Source organism: Peromyscus californicus, unplaced genomic scaffold (assembly GCF_007827085.1).
Source record: "Peromyscus californicus insignis strain IS unplaced genomic scaffold, ASM782708v3 Scaffold_9__1_contigs__length_137607984, whole genome shotgun sequence".
In the NCBI taxonomy this organism is placed as follows: domain Eukaryota; kingdom Metazoa; phylum Chordata; class Mammalia; order Rodentia; family Cricetidae; genus Peromyscus; species Peromyscus californicus.
In genome coordinates this window covers 59,340,151-59,359,262 of record NW_026294617.1, presented here as the reverse complement: position 1 = coordinate 59,359,262, position 19,112 = coordinate 59,340,151, and the positions used below count along the sequence as shown (strand labels likewise).

At 42.4% G+C, this 19,112-nt stretch overlaps 1 protein-coding gene across 5 annotated transcripts in view; it reads left to right on the top strand.

The window, feature by feature from the left end:
* Positions 1 to 19,112, top strand: part of Rxfp1 (relaxin family peptide receptor 1) — a 126,106-nt gene that overhangs the window by 83,436 nt on the left and 23,558 nt on the right. For 3 of the 5 annotated variants that reach the window (XM_052731355.1, XM_052731354.1, XM_052731358.1), the window contains 7 exons: positions 6,888 to 6,959; positions 7,046 to 7,117; positions 8,134 to 8,208; positions 11,565 to 11,636; positions 13,166 to 13,237; positions 17,199 to 17,270; positions 18,860 to 18,931. In XM_052731355.1, coding sequence (XP_052587315.1) covers positions 6,888 to 6,959; positions 7,046 to 7,117; positions 8,134 to 8,208; positions 11,565 to 11,636; positions 13,166 to 13,237; positions 17,199 to 17,270; positions 18,860 to 18,931 — 507 coding nt within the window. The remainder of the gene's footprint in view (positions 1 to 6,887; positions 6,960 to 7,045; positions 7,118 to 8,133; positions 8,209 to 11,564; positions 11,637 to 13,165; positions 13,238 to 17,198; positions 17,271 to 18,859; positions 18,932 to 19,112) is intronic. The other 2 variants (XM_052731357.1, XM_052731356.1) reach the window with 1 other exon arrangement.

Sequence of the window (19,112 nt, the reverse complement as noted above, 5' to 3'; positions counted from 1 at the left end):
TATTTTGCTGTTTAGTTTCTTGAGTTCTTCATATATTTTGGAGATCAGCCCTCTATTGGATGTGGGGTTGGTGAGGATCTTTTCTCATTCTGCAGGCTGCCATTTTTTCTTATTGACAGTGTCCTTTGCCTTATAGAAGCTTTTCAGTTTCAGGAGGTCCCATTTATTAATTGTCAGTCTTAGTGTCTGTGCTACTTGTGTTCTATTCAGGAAATTGTCTCCAGTGCCAATGCATTCAAGGCTATTTCCCACTTTTGCTTCTATCAGGTTCAGTGTTACTGGATTTATGTAGAGGTCTTTGATCCACTTCAGTTTTGTGCAAGGTGATAGATATAGATCTATTTGCATTCATCTACATGCTGACATCCAGTTATGCCAATCCCATTTGTTGAAGATGTTTTCTTTTATCCATTGTATAATTTTGGCACTCATGGATCTACAAGATTGACCTCAGCTAAGACTCCTAGCAATAGGGGATACATAACCTGAACTGGCCATCTCCTGTGATCAGATTGGTGACTACCCCAATTGTCATCAAAGAGCCTTCATCTAGTAACTGATGAAAACAGATACAGAAACCCAAAGCCAAACATTAGGCCAAGTTTGAGGAATCCTGCTTAAGAAATGGAAGAAGGATTCTAGGAGCCAGAGGAGTCAAGGACATCACAAGAAAACCCACAGAAACAACTAACCTGGCTCATAGGAACTCACAGAATCTGAACCAACAGCCAGGGAGCCTGCATGGGACCAACCTCAGCCCTCTACATATATGTGACAGTTGTGTAGCTTGATCTACTTATGGGACTCCTAATAATGAAAGCAGGTGTTGTCCCTAATGCTTTGACTGGCTCTTGTGAGCCTACTCCTCACACTGGGTCACCTTGCCCAGCCTTAATACAAGGGGAGGTGCTTAGTCTTATTTCAACTTGATATGCCTTGCTTTGTTGTTACCCATGGGAGGCCTGCCCCTTTCTGAACAGAAACAGAGGAGGAGTGGATGGGCAGGGGGGAAGGGAATGAGAGGAGAGGAGGGAGGGGAAACTGTGGTCAGGATGTAAAATAAATTAAAAACTCAAATAAATAACTAAGAAAAACGAAAGAAAAAATGAAAAAACATGAAGTCCAGTTAGTGTTTGCCACCTACTTCTGGGCATGATGCCTGCCCTGAAGTGAGGCTCATATACTTGGTGTCACTCCATTGAAGAAAACTGATTTTCCCTTTGCCAGCAGGTATCAATTTTAAAGAGCTTCTTGGATAGAGGTGAGACAGTGCCCATTTCCACTCCTCTGTGCTGGGAGTTTGTCTGACTCACACTTGTGCAGGTCTTGTGTATGCTGCTTCCTTAAAATCATCCTCCACCTCCCGCCCTTGCAATCTTTTCACCTCCTCTTCCACATAGATCCCCATGGTCTTAAGTGGTGTAGTTCAATAAAGGCAACCCACTCGGGACTGAGTGCTCCAAAGTCTCCCATTCTCTCCATGTTGTCTAGTTGTAGCTCTCTGGGTTAATGTGGGTGGAGACCCACAGAGGTTTCCTAGTGAGATCTGAGTGTGCTTTACCCAGCAGGGCTGCATAAGGTAATGATTGGACCGTGAGTGTGGTTACCAGGTGTTTGGACGGGTCTGCACTTGTCTTGTGATATGCTTTGGTTTAGCAAGGGGGAGGTCTTTTGCCCCGCCCCTTGGCATTGTTATAAAAAGCCCTTTGGAAGAGACAGAAGGGGCCAGTGGATTTTGATCCAGGTCCTCCCAAAGCTGTCCTGTGTTTCTGTCTGTCTCCTCTCCGCGATCTTTCTATCTAAACGTTTCTTGTTCCTCTCTCCTCCTCGTAGGATCCTTTAAAAGGTGGGAGCTGGCCTCCCACAGGTTAATTACCACCTACTGCAAGAAGCTTCTCCGATGAGAGTTGAGTGAAGCACTGATCTATAGGTATAGCCATATGTCATTAGCGTCATTGTATTTCTATGTTCATTTGGCAGAATAACAGTAGTAGGTTTTTCCCCAGACCCATCAGCAATCTCATCTCAGGTTCTTGGTTTCATTAATGCTATCACCTGTGGGTTGCCTCTCATGGATCGGTCCTTAAATCTAATAATAAAAAAAAAAAATGATGGGCTACTTTCAAACATGTGTGCCACTATTACACCCATGAGCATATCATGCAATCATGTTGGTATCACAGCTGTCAAGGTTCATAGCTTCGTAAGGTTGATGACTGGTTTTCTCTTTCTGTAGCAGGTATACAACCTTCTATCACTATCAATGCCAGCTAGCAGGGATGAAGTTTCCAGTTGAGTACCAGCCGGATTTCTTCATGTTCTATTCCATTAGTATGCTGTTTCCAGCAATAGGGTCTTAGTGTCAAGTTGTGGAGGCTAAGGAATAGCACTGGCAAAAGCCTATAGTGTTTGGAGAGGTCTATGGGACCCCTTTGGCTAAAGACCCCCCCCAAAATGTAACTCATTCCTGGTAATGGTGGGGTTACTTGGTACCATACGCTGTCTAGTTGGGGCATTATCTTCCTCCATCATGTGGTGACTCCATTCAAACTCTTTATTTATATATATATATATATATATATATATATATATATATATATATATATATATATATATATATATATATACACACACATATATAGGTTTCCTCATGGATTTTCAAAAGCCTCTTAGTGTTAGTCACTCCTCCCCACACTCTGTTCTGTACCCGGACCTCCATCCCCCACTTCTCACCTCCTGCTCTCCCACTCTCATCCCTTCACTCCTGTTCTAACTTCTCCTTTATTCATTTATAACACTATCTTCTAAACCCCTTGCTTGGCGGCTGCACTGTTTTAATCTCCCACCAATAGCACATAAGCGTTCTAGTGTCCGCCATCCTCAGCCACACTCATTCTCTCACGGCTTGAAGGATTGTTTCAATACTAACTATCCTAATGGGTGTTGAGTTGGGTGTCGTGGTGCTTAAGAGGAAAGGAAAGCCATTTTTCCTCTTAAATTATGTATATGGACATTTTGCTTATCTGTATGTCATGTTTGTGCACCTTGTGCTTTCAGTGCCTGAGAATGGCAGAAAAAGGTGTCAAGTTCCCTGGGACTAGAGTTACAGCCAAGGTTGTAAATTATCGTGTGGATGCGGAGAATCAAACCCAGGTCCTCTGGAAGAGCAGCAAATGCTCATACCCACTGAGCCATCTCTCCAGCCCAAGGAATCTTTTTTAAAGTAGGCTTTTGAAATTCCATCACATTCATCCATGTCCTTACCAAGCAGCCTCTTCTAAGCAAAAAGATCTGAAGCTCGAGTGAATAAACGGCTCCCTACATTTTCCCTGCTTCCTTTTGGGTTAGGTTGTCTTCTTTTCAGTTATCTTACATTCTTTTCTGGTAGGGGCAGGACACTGCACAAGCAGGACATGGCTAGTGTGGAGGTCAGAGGACCACCTCAGTTTTCTCCTTCTAATATGTGGGTCCTGGGGATTGAACTCAGGTCACCGGGTTTTGTAGCCAGCACTACTGACCTGCCGAGCCATCTCACCAACCCTGCTTATTTATTTTCATCCTACCTCATTCTCCACCTTTACCCTACCAATCTGTTTCTATCATATTTTTAGTCTATGGTACCAAAGTGTGATATCGAGTCAAGAACACCTGGCAATTGGTAGCAAATGGTCCTGGGCACCTTAGCCCCTCCCCCTCCTTCTGTTCCGAACCTGTTGCCCTTTTATTCTCAGCATTCCGCTCATTCTCACCTGGCTCTACTTTCTCCTCACGGGTGCATTTGGAACTTTCCAGACAGCATCAGCTTGGCTTCCTGTTTAAGATGCAGGAGACATTCTTGAAAGGCAGAACGGAGCAGGCAAGGAAGTTTTTAAGGCTCCATCTCTTCCCACTTGTTCCTTGGCACCGGACTATTGTGTGACTGTTAACAACTCCACATTATCTCTAGTTTTCTTAAATGTCACTGAATACGTGCTTTTGTTCCTGCATAAAAGTATTCACCCCATCCTTTATTGGGCAAGTCTTCAGGGAGATGTCTCTGGGACACAGGACAGTGGGTCAGACATACTGTCTTTAAGGAGCTGCTTGCTCCCCAAGAAAGTCAGGGCTCCCTGAGCTGTTCTGGAGGGCATCAAGCCTCTCATTCTCTTGAGAGAAAGCAATACCATAGTATTAGGACTTATGTCGAAACTCATGTTGCTCACACCAACTCTGCTGTCATAGATCTTTGCCAGTCAGACCTCCCTCACTGTGGCAGATGCCTGACAGAAACGACCTAAAGGGGAGGAGATTCCACATGGCTTGTGGTTTCAGAAGTCCAGCTTTACAGGCAGCATGGTGCAACCCACATCCCTGGGGATTCCCCCTGATCCATAGTTACTCTTCTCGGTAAGACCCTTCACAGACAGTGTTCTTTACTGGTCTCCTACATGCTCCTCAATCCAACCATGTTGACACTCAAGGTCAATGTCACAGGTACTCTGTGAGAAGTGACCATTTCTGGTCTAGAGTGATGCAGGGGCCTCTGAGAAATGAAGAGGACTGGACAGTAGAGATGTGGGTAAGGTAGAAGGATCGATCCATTGCCTTGTACTTAGGGGGATGGGCACTGATCCATGACAGAGCCCTGAGGTGTTCATGGATGTACGAAAGCTATTTCTTAGGTCTTCTTTGCCTGCCTGGCATCCAGGCCAGCAAAGCAGAGAAGGAAGTGGCTTGACCTAAAAGACAAACAAGTGAAAGTCAAACCTGGGGGAAAAATAGATAAATAAATAAATAAATAAATAAATAAATAAAAGTCAGATTCCTGGCAGAATTTTTGCAGGTTGTCAACTATAAAATATGAGAAAATTAAAGAAAAGGGGAATTTTTTTAAAGTGGAAAGCTGGGGATATTAGAGTGCTTGCCTAACATACACAAAGCTCTGGTTTTGATCCTCAGTACCACTTAAAACCAGGTGTGGTGGTGCACTCCTACAGTCCCAGTACTTGGGAGGCAGAGGGAGGTGGGTCAGAGTTCAAAGCAAGCCTCAGAAGTTGGAGGCCAGCCTTGTCTAGATAAGACCCTGCCTTTTTAATAATAATAATAATAATAATAATAATAATAATAATAATAATGGAGAGATGCCAATGTGTTCCATTTATCTGGGCAAGCAAAACTTGAACAAGTGCTTGCAAATGAATCATGGGCAGAGATGTGACAGAAACAGTGTTCTAACAGTGAATGATACATGCAGAGCTCAGATGGCATGATCTGTCCCCACTGTGACTGCAACCCTGTGAGGGAGGAATTGAATGCACGTCTTAGACAGAGGAAGCTAGAGCTCACCAGAAGGAAGTGTTTGCTCCAGGCCACACTGGTGACAGTCAATAGAAGAGTCAGAAACCAAATATTAGTAACAGACTCAAGGCAAAGATTGCCTCACTGAGGACACTGAGATATAAACACACATGGCAAAACGATGTCAACACAGTATAACGACACTGGCTTGTTTTGCAGGGAGGGAGGTGAAGGTGGGTAGACAAAAAGAGTCAAACTCATTAATAAACCATAACATGGCCTTTTACCAGCACAGCCCCCTTCAGATCCCAAGTTCATTCCCAGGTCCTGCCATAGTGAGTGTCTTAGTTAGGGTTTTTATTGCCGAGAAAAGACACCACGACCATGGGCAACTCTTACAAAGAAAACATTTCACTGGGGTGGCTCGCTTACAGTTTCAGAGGTTCAGTCCATTACCATCATGGCAGGGAGCGTGGTGGGGAGCATGGCAGCATGCAGGCAGACGTGGTGCTGGCTACACCTTGGCTTGCAGACAACAAGAAGTCGACTGAAAGTCACACTGAGGGAAGCTTGAGCAAAAGAGACCTCAAAGCCCTTCTCCACAGTGACACACTTCCTCCAACAAGGCCACACCCACTCCAGCAAAGCCACACCTCCTAATAGTGCCATTTGCTATGAGATGATGGCACACTGAAATTTCTAACCATCCCTTCCTCTCTTGTCGTAATGAGTTGTTGCTTTTACATATGCTGCTTCCTCTGCCTAAGGGAACTCCTGCCACTTCTTCGCTTTGTAACCACCATGTCTTCATCCACGAGGCTTCAGAACTGTGCCTCCTTTCTGTCTCCACTCCCTTGTCTTCCCCAGTGTCCCATCTTTACAGAGCAGATGCATTCTGCAAATGGAAGAGTGACCGCACGTTGTACACATCCCTCTGGTTTTTGTCTGTTGCCCAGTTACCTGTTCGCATCCCTGCCCTGCCTCTCCAGATTCAGTGCCCTTCAAAGAATGGGCTGATATACCTGCCACAACCATCGCACTCGGGTAGTTCTCTGTCACTCTAGCAAAAATCCTGAGATAATTAACTAACAAAGAGAAAACGTTTTTGGCTCACACTTTTTGAGGCTTGTTTGTGATCGACTGACTCCGTTACTTTGAACCTGTGATTGAGGCAGCACAAGCTGGTGGGAACGCCTGGTAGTGTGCTCACCTACCTCATGGCTGGGAAGTAAGGAAGAGAAAGACATCCTTGAAGGGCACCATGGAAGAGCACATCCCCAGTGACCTGAGGATTCCCACAGGGCCTTACTCCCTTAAAGGTCTTCAGCCCCTCCCCACAGTGCCCCCTGGGAGCAAAGCCTTTGACTCATGTGTACCTATCCAGATGACAGCAGAGTAGGTCATTAAAACATGGACAATTCATTAGCCAGTTATGGGAAATCAAAAGCTGAAAGTGACACAAGAAGTGAGACGGGCCTGAGAAGGCCAAAGGCTGGAAGTGCTGTGGTGCGTGTGGTACAGGAGAGAATTTAGGAAGGGTGACATCACCCTTACCTTCCTTCTTATAAACATCACAAAGAATAAACTCGCTGCTCTTATGTCTCCTCCAGGTACCTCAGCCACAACAGAATAAGCTTCCTGAAGCCAGGAGTCTTTGAAGATCTCCACAGACTGGAATGGCTGTATGTGTCATTTGTGCAGCGCTCCCTTGTATCAGTTTAAATGTTCTGAAAATACATATGTCACTCTGCTCTCTTCCCACTGACAGGATAATTGAAGACAATCACCTCAGCCGAATTTCCCCACTCACATTTTACGGACTGAATTCTCTCATTCTCTTGTAAGTACTCAAATGAAACTAACAGGGAGGTGAGATGGCTCACTGGCAACCTGATTCAATCCCCGGGACCTACGTGGTAGAAAGACCGACTCCTGCAGGCTGTCAACTCTACATAAAAACTGGCATCCGTGGCTGATATGTAGAACTGAATTGTATTGCAAAATAAAAATTAAAAAAATCTCAAAAAAAAACTGGCATGCACACACACACACACACACACAGAGAGAGAGAGAGAGAGAGAGAGAGAGAGAGAGAGAGAGAGAGAGAGAGAGAAATAATTAGATCAATGAAAATTTTTTTTTTTTTTTTGGTTTTTCGAGACAGGGTTTCTCTGTGTAGCTTTGCGCCTTTCCTGGAACTCACTCTGTAGACCAGGCTGGCCTCGAACTCACAGAGATCCGCCTGGCTCTGCCTCCCGAGTGCTGGGACTAAAGACGTGCGCCACTACCGCCCGGCATGAAATAAAAACTTTAAAGTATTCCAATTGAAATTGAAGGCGGAATAAAAAATTAAAACTTTAAGCATAGTTGCATTAAATTTGTAATTATTAAATCCTAAAAGAAGCTTTCTTGAGTGAAAACCACCTTGCCCATATTCTCTAAGGCTACTTACAGGTCTGACCATTTTGTAACAGTGTTCTCGCAGCCCACCAAAACTGAGCACAGTCTCCCTGTTGCACTGCGCTGAAGTGCTCCTTGGCACCATCCCTCCATGCAGCAACTTCAGCAAAGGAAAAGCCTCACACAAAGGTCCCCTCCTCGGCACAGCCACTGCTGATGGGTGGGCACAGGCTTCTGCCTGCCGACTAGCATTGCTGCTCCCTGCGTGAGGTCTGCTGTGGGTCGACATGTCCTTACTATCAAAGCATTTCAGTACTTCAGGCTGTAGAGAGAGAAAGTGGTGGGAAGATTTGCAGCGTACGATTCTAGCTGTTTCTGAGGAGTAATGATAACTGGGTTTGCCTAGAGATAGAAAAGAAGCAGAAAATGTGATTTTGGTGCTTTCTTTCTTTTTAGAGTGCTGATGAATAATGCCCTCACCCATTTGCCTGACAAACCCCTCTGTCAGCACATGCCCCGGCTCCACTGGCTGTAAGTCACTCTTTCTCTGTCTCTCTCTCTTTCTCTCTCACACTCTGTCTCATATATATATATATATATATATATATATATATATATATATATATGCTACATTTTCTGAATTTGACTAACTTGTATTAAACGCCAGGGGTCTTCAGTGCCAGGTGGCTAGTGTATCAAGTTTCTTTGCCTTATTTTGTTGTATTTTTATATTAAACATACTCACTGACTAGCTTCTCTACACTTTCACCAAAATGCAGTATCAGAAAGAGAAAAAACATTTTGGAGCCAGGAAGAAGGAAGACAGAAGGGACGTCACATGGTCTACATCACACTTCCTTTTTCCGCTGCCAATTCACTCACCTATTAAGTTGATGCAGAAAGCCAAGCCGTTTTAGTTTTATCCCTAAATTCTGAGCGATGAGAATGTGTTGCTTGGCACTAATCACAAGAGGATGGGGGTTGTGAGATGTTCTGAGACAGTCCCCTAGAAGTTCTGTGTGATGTGTTGGCACAATGGCTTTGCCTAGTAACAAATATCACTCCACTAGAGTTCAATAATTCAGTAAATTTACCGGTTTAGAACATAGGTTTGGTCAGGTGTGGTGGCTCCCACCTGTGATCCTAGGAGGCTAAAGCAAAAGACTGAAGAAGAATCACCACAAGTTCAAAGATAGCCTGGGGTATGGATTGAGGCCCTGTTATTAAAAAAAAAAAAATGGACTAAAGGGGTTTGTTTTGTCTTGTTTTATTAAGAAATGACCAAAATTACTATTTAAAAGTTCAATCAACCAACTGCCCACCAGAATCAGAAAAACTCCCTCTACTTCTTGTTCTGTAAGAAATTTTCAAAAGTGGGTTGCTTGGTATCCAAGTTCACAGCAAACTAGAAGGGTCACATCACAAGGACAGGAAGATCGTGAGAAACACCATCTTTGTGAGTCATGACGACTGCCAACCCGATTGCAACAGAAGAGAAAAGGGTCAGCTAGAACACAAGACAGGTTTGGCATGTGCTCATTTGAAATCCCACCAGGGAAGCAAGCATTTCTAAGTCCAGAGGCACCTCGGTGTGACAGCCCAGCTCTTTCTGTACAAGTCGATGACCTTCCTTGTAACTGAAGCTTGGTCCAAAAGGTCCTCTAACAGCCATTGCAATTCTGACTTACTGATGGAACACAGCCGAGCAATACTTACACAAGCAATCAGCAATTAAAACTGTGTGTCTTGTGAGACTGGAGGTTCAGCTCAATGGTTGAGCACTTACTTAGTGCACAGGGTCCTGGGTTGAATCCCAAGCACCCCCCTCGAGATATATATATATATATATGAATTGAGATTAAGTTTTTTAAGACAAAGTTTCATTATGTAGCCCAGGCTGGCCTTGAACTCACTCACAGGTATCCTCCTACCTCAGTCTCCACAGTGCTGAGATTGTAGAGGTGGGAGCGGCTGCAGGCAACATTTAATGAGTAGTCGCGGATTCTTCAGAGAGCACTGCCACCTGGTGGTAGGTTCATGATTTAACCCTTGGCAATAAAATAAAAGGAACAAGGTCTGACTTCCAAAAGCCTGAACCAAGGCAAGACTAAGAAGCATTTAGCAGCCACTTTTGTAGAGCGAAGACTTTGCCTCCAGAGGGTCAATCTGCTGCTCATTCTACAGCCTGACTTCTTAGGCTACTCTCCATCATACATACACCTTCTTCTTCAATGTACTCAATTTTTAGATCCCTTCATTCCCAATCTTTCATATATATTTCACTCTGTCAATGTCAACTTCGGTGCAGTTCCCAAAGCAAGGCTGACAGTCCCCCTGGAGCCAGCAGGACACCGGCTTTTCTTTAGAGCTTTCCGACTTTTCCTTGGAGGTTTCGGTAGCTCTCCCACAGGTCTGTTGCGCATAGCTCTCCCACACATCTGTCGCGCATGAATCACGATTGCTTCTAAGTAACTTTATGCCGTCTGGCAACCACTCAACTAAGTGTGTGATGCCCTTAGACCTGAGGCAGCGTCCAAAGTAGCATATCACTCCCTTCTGCTCTGCAAATTTCTACCATGCACCTGCTGCTGGGGTCAAAGAAGAGGGGCCGTGTGAGAACAACCCCAGCTGGGGACACAGCTCAGTGGTAGGGCACGAGCTTCGTATGTGCAAAGCCTTGCACTTGATCCTCAGCACTCATTACTGTGATGATGAGAGTTCTTGTGGTGACCTCTCCACGCGCGGCACGAGCACTCAAGGGGAACGTCTACACAGCGCCCCCTGCTGGAGAGGCAATCCCGACGGCTCCCAGCAGTGGCAAGCTGTCCGGAATCTTTCCCAGGACCGTTTAAGTGAGGCAGACAGGAACTGGATAGTGTCTTCCGGAGACCATCACAGAAAACCACAGCTGTCAAGATGCAGAGAACAACTAACCGGGGGCGGGGGCAGATTGTAAAACCAGAAGGACAAGGAGCGAGGATGTGTCTCCTAGGATAGATAGGAAGCTATCCCCATGATACCACAGCAATATGGCCACGCAACCAACAGGGGGAAATCTCACCAGGTTCCATCCCTTAACGAGGAAGTACAGGCAACTAATGACTTCTGAGAGAGAGAGAATTAGTCTTCCCCCAGTGACGAGCACCTACCTAATCGGTACCCAACACCAAGTGGTCAGCTCTGAAATCATATATATACAAACAACACTAAACAGACTCAGCAGATTGTTTTTATATATTTATGTATGTATATATACGTGCCTGTATGTATACCTATGTAAAAATAATAATCAAAGAAAAACAGGCCAGGCATTTGAGAGGGAGTAAGTAAGGATGGGAGAGATTAGAGGAAGAAAAGGAAAAGGAAAATGGCATAATTATATTTTAATTAAATTTTTTTAATTATTAAGATACATAAATGAATATTGCCTGCACAGCCACAGCCTCTGCAGCCTAATTGAATCCTATAGCTTCATTTCTGCTGATGGAAGCACCTTGCACCTCTGGACAAATGTTTAATTTGCTTGACTACTAAATATCTGTAAATAAATTAGATATTTCTCTTTTTCTTCAATTTCTTGGAATAATAATATCCATGTCATTGTGGATACATGATAAAGATATGACTCAAAACATTTTTACTCCTTGGTACTGGGAATTGAACCCAGGACCTCACATTACTTTGACTAATGATACAGAAAACAGACAATAATACTACATGTCTATAGCATATATATATATATATACTATATATGTAAATTCAACTGCTGTACAAATGATTGTAAACAGAATGTAAGGAAAGATATTTTATTAGATAGCAGGTAATCCTTAGCCAATTTATTTCTGTCTATGAATTTAATTTGATTGTGTTTTCCTTTTATGTTCTAGGGACTTTGAAGGCAACCATATTCATAATTTAAGAAATTTGACTTTTATTTCCTGCAATAATTTAACTGTTTTGTAAGTACTATCTTTTTTTAAGTAATGTTGACTCGTCTTACAAACCAAATGAATCTTTTAAGTGGGTAGAACCCGGCCTGAGAATGTGCAGAGGTAGGCAGGTGTGAGTCCTTTCCTCATCTGTGTGTGTGTGTGTGTGTGTACCCCCAAGTCACACATGCACACGCTGCCTGTGAGTGGAGTCCCCTCAGACTCATAAAGACAAAGAGTGCACGCTTTCTCTCATAAATGGAATCTAAGTTGCATTTGTGAAGTGTGTGTGTGTGTGTGTGTGTGTTATGAAAGTAGGAAGGGGACCACGAGGAGGTGGAGGAGGAAGAGATCTTAAGGGGATGGGGAGAAGAGCAAAGACAGTAATAGCACACACGTGACATCAAAGCAAAATGAAGGACCATTTGTGCAGAGGAGAGGAACAAGCAAGAGTGAGGCAAGTGGATGGAGGCGGACAGAGGGGTCACGGTGTGAAGAAAAATAGAGTATTATGGCATGTGTGCATAAAAATGCCATAATGAATCCCATTATCCTATATGCTTAACTAAAAAGGTTTTAAATAAAAGAGTAGATTCAAAAACAACTGGAAGCCCTTTGAAATTTCCCAAATTAATCATTTATGCTAATAGATAACACAGACATCAGTGAAGAGGGGATAGGATGTGGATCAGCAGTACAGCAAGTGCCTAGAATGTGTGAGATCCTAGATTCAACCCTCCTCTCTCTCTCTCTCTCTCTCTCTCTCTCTCTCTCTCTCTCTCTCTCTCTCTCTCTCTGTCTCTCTCTCTCTCTCTCTCTCTGTCTCTCTCTCTGTCTCTCTCTCTCTGTCTCTCTCTCTGTCTCTGTTTCTCTCTCTCTGTCTCTCTCTCTCTCTCACACACACACACACACACACACACACACATACACACAAGCAGTCAAGAACAAGTACTGCAGTTTGACTCATATTTCCAAACTAAAGAGACGTTGAATTGGTCCATTCAGACCATTCTTTCTTAGGCAGCTCCATCCTAATTCTATCCACTAGCAAATAAGAGCTCTGTGGTACATGGAGCCTTTTGTTAGACAGACACACTTTGCAGACTGGGGAGATAAGTCTAAAACAATTCCTATGCTCATAGCTGCAAGATACTCAGCTTTTGTTCAGAAGAGGTGAGGATTCCCTATTCCTTTGAAAGTCCTTCTTCATTTCTAATTACAAATCTAAATTACATTTTTTTATTGTCCCTGTTAAAAGATTTATGAAGTTTAAGAATAAAATCAAATTGAAGTTGGGTGTGGTGACACACACCTATAATTCCAACACTCAAGAGATTGATGCAGAAAGGTCAGGCATGAATTTGAGGCCAGCCAGGGCTGCAGAGTTGAGACTTTTCAAAATAAATAGATTGAATAATATCATACTATTCAAAATATCTTGGTATGAAAATGCACTCTATATTCATTATCTTTATGATTTCTTTGTAGGAGTTACATTTAGTAATCCATGTGATAATCATGTTGACAATGTTAACATGTGCTTTTCTTTTTACTTTCAGAGTAATGAGGAAAAACAAAATTAATCACTTAAATGAGCATGCATTTACACACCTCCAGAAACTAGATGAATTGTAAGTTTAACTAAATATGTATTTTAAATGCTCTTTTTCAGTTTTACTTTGTATTACTTGTACATATAATGTTGATTTTTTTAAATATAATTTCCTCTTTCCAAACAGTATTTATACGTAACATGGGTCACAAAACAATCAGATAGCTTACAAAAGTAAATATAAAATAAAATATGAAATAAATACTTGAGATAAGTTAGATAAAGGAAGCATAGCTTTAGACAAAGAGTAAGACCAGGGTAAAATTAGTAAGTAAAATATAACCTACACTGTTCTGTTTTATTGCTTCAAGGGGGCAGAATATCTGTCATTAAGTTTCCCAGGGGGCTTAGACTGAGGAACCACAAGACTCAAAGATATAATTCTTCTAAAGCTGACACTGAAGGGTTATCCTGGACCCATAAGGAAATACAGCACTGCCATGGATAAGATTCCTATCCACAGTGATGGAAGTGAGAGATACATTCACAATATTTTAATGCCCCCTTTAAATACCAATAGCATAATTACAAAGCCATCTAAGAAATTATATGATGAACCTAAAGCCTTATGATGATTGGTGGTCAGAATAAGATAATATGAGCCATCAGTGAACCCTTCAGATCATTGTCTGTTTTAGTCTGGGAATAACCTGTAGGGGATGTGATTACATGTTTTGACAATTATCTAGACCAAACACTGAATTACTGAGTCTTTCATACAAAAATTAAAGTATGCAGGGGCCTAAGAGAACAGTTAGAAATATATATTGCTCTTCCAGAGGACTGGAGTTCAGTTTCCAGCATCTACATTGGACAGCTCACAACCATCTGTATCTCCAGCTCCAAGGGATCTGACACCCTCTTCTGTCTCTAAAGTCTGAAAGCACCTGCACATATCTGTGCAGAGAGAGAGAGAGAGAGAGAGAGAGAGAGAGAGAGAGAGAGAGAGAGAGAGAGAGAATAAAATCATTTTCAAAAAATTAAAGAATTAAGCCAGGCAGGGGTGGTACACACCTTTAATCCCAGTACTTGGGAGACAGAGGCAGGCGGGTTTCTGAATTCAAGGCCAGCCTGATCTACAGAGCAAGTTGCAGGACAGCCAGGGCTACACAAAGAAACCCTGTCTCAAAAAAAAAATTAAAGAATTCAGATAGAATGTTAGGGACAGTGTTAGACAGCTTCCCTGCACATAGGCAGATAAAGGTAGTGTGGTAAGCAGAAAACTTATCAGGAAACAGTCCTGTAGCATACGGGCCACTGAAAACTCCAAATTTCTTCTGTAATAATAGCTTGAAACACTTTTGGTATGCACTACCAGTCATTCACTAAATGTACACCTAACTCTCAATAGATCATCAGAACTGGGCCCTGTGATGAGAAGTCCTGGTACATGACAATCAAATCTTATCATCAATGCATAGGAAATCACTCTCAATAACAGGGAGAAATGTGGCAAGACAACCCAAAGACATTGTCTAGCCATTAAAACAACAGTTAGTGATCCATATTGTTCTAATTTTATCCCACTAGAAATCACCACCTAAATATCAAAGGACAGTTCCTGCAAGTCATAATCAACACAGTGGCCTCAGGTGCAGACTCTGCATTCGTAACCAGTAGTGATCGTGGACTACACACAGCCTCAATGCAGAACCAGAGTCTGTCTAGGCTTGTAGACAATGGGGAGAGTGACCAAGGTTGATAATTAGCCCTGCCTAAAGCCTGCCTAATCCCATGGCAAACACTTGCCTGAAAACTCAGATCTATAAGGACAAAACTAGCCTGTTCTCTAAGAGGTAACGATTGTCAGATGGGTCTAGATTTAAACTCTAGCTTTGAAGGAGGGCAGAGTACACTGTGCTGGGCAAACCTTGGAAACAAACAGCATACTCTTGTCATGGAAACTCTTATGTAGTTCCTGGTACAGAGAATTGAAGAGCTCAAGAGGGCAGAAGGAAAAGACTACAATAATCAAGAGGAAGTCCCATACAGAGCATCGCACTGGAACTCTGGAACATGTGTAGGCTGTGGGGAAGCGTCTGAGGAGACAGCAGCAGGAAGTGACATTAGAAACATATGTCACTACTTCAAGACATCTTATACCATGCTAAGCAGTTTTGAGTTTGTCACCTAGGCCACTGTAAACTATGGAAGGGATTTCTGAAGGATGAAAATTGTACAGGTTCCTTTGCCAAATCAGAACAATGCATCTTCATAGACGATTCACCCATGACTGTGTAAATCACAAAGACAGCCATGAAATTCAGTATATGCATGTACAGTTTGAAAAGAAGACACTTACAATAACAATGTTGATTGTATTTGTCAGATTGGATCAGCTATTTCTTTTTAGCATCAAAAACTCAATGAAGCCGGGCAGTGGTGGCGCACGCCTTTAATCCCAGCACTCGGGAGGCAGAGCCAGGCAGATGTCTGTGAGTTTGAGGCCAGCCTGGACTACCAGTGAGTTCCAGGAAAGGCGCAAAGCTACACAGAGAAACCCTGTCTCGAAAAACCAAAAAAAAAAAAAAAAAAAAAAAAAAAAAAAAAAAACTCAATGAAGCTAGGCATGATGGAACACACTTATAATCCTTGAACTCAGGAGGTAGAGAATCATGATCTCAAGGTCAACCTAGACTACATCATAAGACCCTGTGTCAAAGAGAGAGAGAGAGAGAGAGAGAGAGAGAGAGAGAGAGAGAGAGAGAGAGAGAGGGAGGGAGGGAGGGGGAGAGAGCCTCAATCATCCTATCAGGACTGGAGAGATGGCTCATTGGTTAGGACATTCACTGCTCTTGCTGAAGACCCCAGGTCAGTTCCCAGCACCCTGTCAGTGGCTTACAAGGACCTGTAACTCCATCTCTGAGGGGATCTGACAATCTGGTCTCCTCAAGCTCTTCCACTCTTGTACACTTAGCCACACACAGACACAAGTACATGTAGGCAGACTTTTCTGTCCTACCAGCCAATTCCCAAATAACCACACAAAGACTTGTTATTAATTTAAAGAATGACAAAAAATAAAAATCTAAAAAATATCATCCTGCCTTTCAAAGTTGATTAGCCAACTGACATTGGTGACAACATATCTTTTCTCCTGCCTGTCCCCCTGGAGGTGGATGGGAGAAGTTACATTTTCTGTTTTAATTCACAATCCCCTAACTCAGGCTCACTCAGACATTTTCTTGTTTAAAAGAAATTGGAGCCTTTCTCATGAAATCTGCCACTGGCAAAATTTCATAGCCACTGCTGCTGAAAGCCCCTTATATCTCCAAGGTGACATCATGTTAGGCACCTCCCTCTGCACATGTATGTCCTGCCGAAGAGAGTATGAGCCTGTGTGTCTCTCAGAAAGAAACTTGAACCTCAAATGACATGCTTTGAGGTAATCATAACAAACTTGGGCAAAAGAAAATCCAGGGCCTCAAATCATGTTCTTACTCAAACACAAAGAGAGAGAGGGAAGAGAAAAGATGACGGGACATCATGCAGACCTTAAATGAAAATTAATATGTCAAAGCCAGATTAAATACCATCAATGATTTGTCTCCAAGGAAGCATGATATGGAACTTTAAAAATTGAGGGAGGAGGAGCTTTGGTAGCCCATGCTGGCTTTGAACACACTCAATTATAATTGAGGATGTCCAGAAACTTCTGATCCTCCTGCTTCTCCTTCCCAAATGTTGGGATAATGGGTGTGTATCACCATGCCTGGTTCTGGATAAAATATTATGTGTCCCTATTTCACTCCCTCTTCAAAGCCTCTTGACTTCCTGGGCCTGGAGTAGTAGGGCACCTGCTGAGCAGGAACTAGGCAGTGACTTCAACCCCCCACTCCAAGGAGACACTTACTTCTTTGTATTTATCACAACTCACCAATGGTGCTGTTGGAAAGTTGTAAATAGTTTCCTAATGAATTTTCTACCAATGAATGAAGTCTTCAGAAAACAGTGTGACATGCTTGCAATTGTTTCCCTAGGGATTTGGGAAGTAATAGGATTGAAAATCTTCCACCAAACATTTTTAAGGACCTGAAGGAGCTGTCACAATTGTAAGTCATTAGCTTGCCACTTCCTTTCTTTTTTTTTAAGATTTATTTATTATGTGTAGTGGTCTGCCTACATATATGCCTACAGGCCAGAAGAGGGCACCAGATCAAATTATAGATGGTTGTGAGCCACCATGTGGCTGCTGGGAATTGAACTCAGGACCTCTGGAAGAGTAACCAGTGCTTTTAACCTCTGAGCCATCTCTCCAACCCACCACTTCCTTTCTTGATCTTATGTTTTAATTGTGGTAAAATATACATAGCAATGAATCATCCACCTGTTTCTGTACCATTGGATTACATCTGCCCCCACGGGGTTTTACTTCTTACAAAGCTGAAACCCTGTAACCATCCAGTTACTAACTCCATCCTTGTCCTGCCCCAGCCCTGGCAATCGCCATTGTACTTGCTCTCTCCAGGGCATAGTTGCCATTTTCTTCCTATAGTTTCTTCTAGTTTGGTAGCTTTACATGTAAGCATGTGATCCATTTGAGTACATGGTACAGAAGAGTCTGATTCTATTCCTTTGCATGAGGATATCTAATTTTCCCAGCACTGTTTGTTGCAAAGAGGATCCTTTCCTTATTGAATGCCTTTGGCACCTGTGTCTAAAGTTATCTGATTATGTCTGAGTGGGGCTGTCCCGGGGCTCTATAGTTGATCCCTTTGGTCTACATAGCTGCAGATTGTTGTGCAAACCCTAACTCTTTCAAGATTGTTTTTACTATTTGTGTTCCTTTGATGTCTTACATGAGTTCATAAACTTTAATAGGGACTGAGTCTTCCAATGCCACAAACAAAACTATCTTTCCTTTCATTGGTATTGATCTGGTCCATCTTCTGCTGCTATAACAGCATACCACAGCCTGGCTCATTTTTAAGCAATATAATTTTGTGTGGCTCCTGTTCTTGAGGTTCAGAAGTTCAAAAGTCAAGGCCAAATCCAGTGAAGTTTAATGTCATCCTCAGCTATACCTTGTCTCTAATAAAAAATTAGCATTTTTCTGATGAACACTAATTCTGAATGTGCTTTATATATCTGCTGGTCACTTGTGTGTCTTCTTTTGAGAAACATATGCTCAGATTCTTTGTTTATTTCTCAATCAGATTATTTGTCTTTTTACAATTGCATTGAGCTCCTTATATCTTTGTAGCTATTAATTCATCACCAGATATATGCTTTGCAGGGGTAGGGATCTGGCTCAGTGGCAGAGTGTGTCCTTACCATCCCTAGAGAAAAACAAAGAAGTGGAGGAAAGGAGAGAAGGCTTTGCAAATCGTTTCTTCCATGCTGAAGACTTCTTTTATGGTGTGAAGAAGCTTTTTAGTTTAATGAGGTCCTCTTTGTCTCTTGTTGCTTTACTGTCTGCATTTTGGAAGTCCCATCCAGGCTTTTCCTGTCTGAGCTTTGGAAGTCACTGCCAGGCCAATGTCATGGAAATCTTCCTCTATGGTCTCATGTCTTCCATTTGAATCTTCAATATACTTTGAGCTGTACTATTTTTTGGTAAATGTTTCAAATCCATTCAAAGTCAACAAATAAATTCCCATGACCTAAGCACGATAACTTATTGCTGTCTTCTTTCAAACAGGAATATTTCCTATAATCCAATCCAAAAAATTCAAGTAAATCAATTTGATTATCTTAGCAAACTCAAGTCTCTGTAAGTATATTCATATACAGTTTTGCTTCAATACTAATAACATATGTGTTTCATGTCTTTTAATTATGTTTTATTTCTAGCTCCACAAAAATATGAGTCCTTGGTTGACTATAAACAGATAGTTATTACTTCTACCTCAAGCATTAATAAGATAAAAATTAAATGATAATGAGTCTCTACA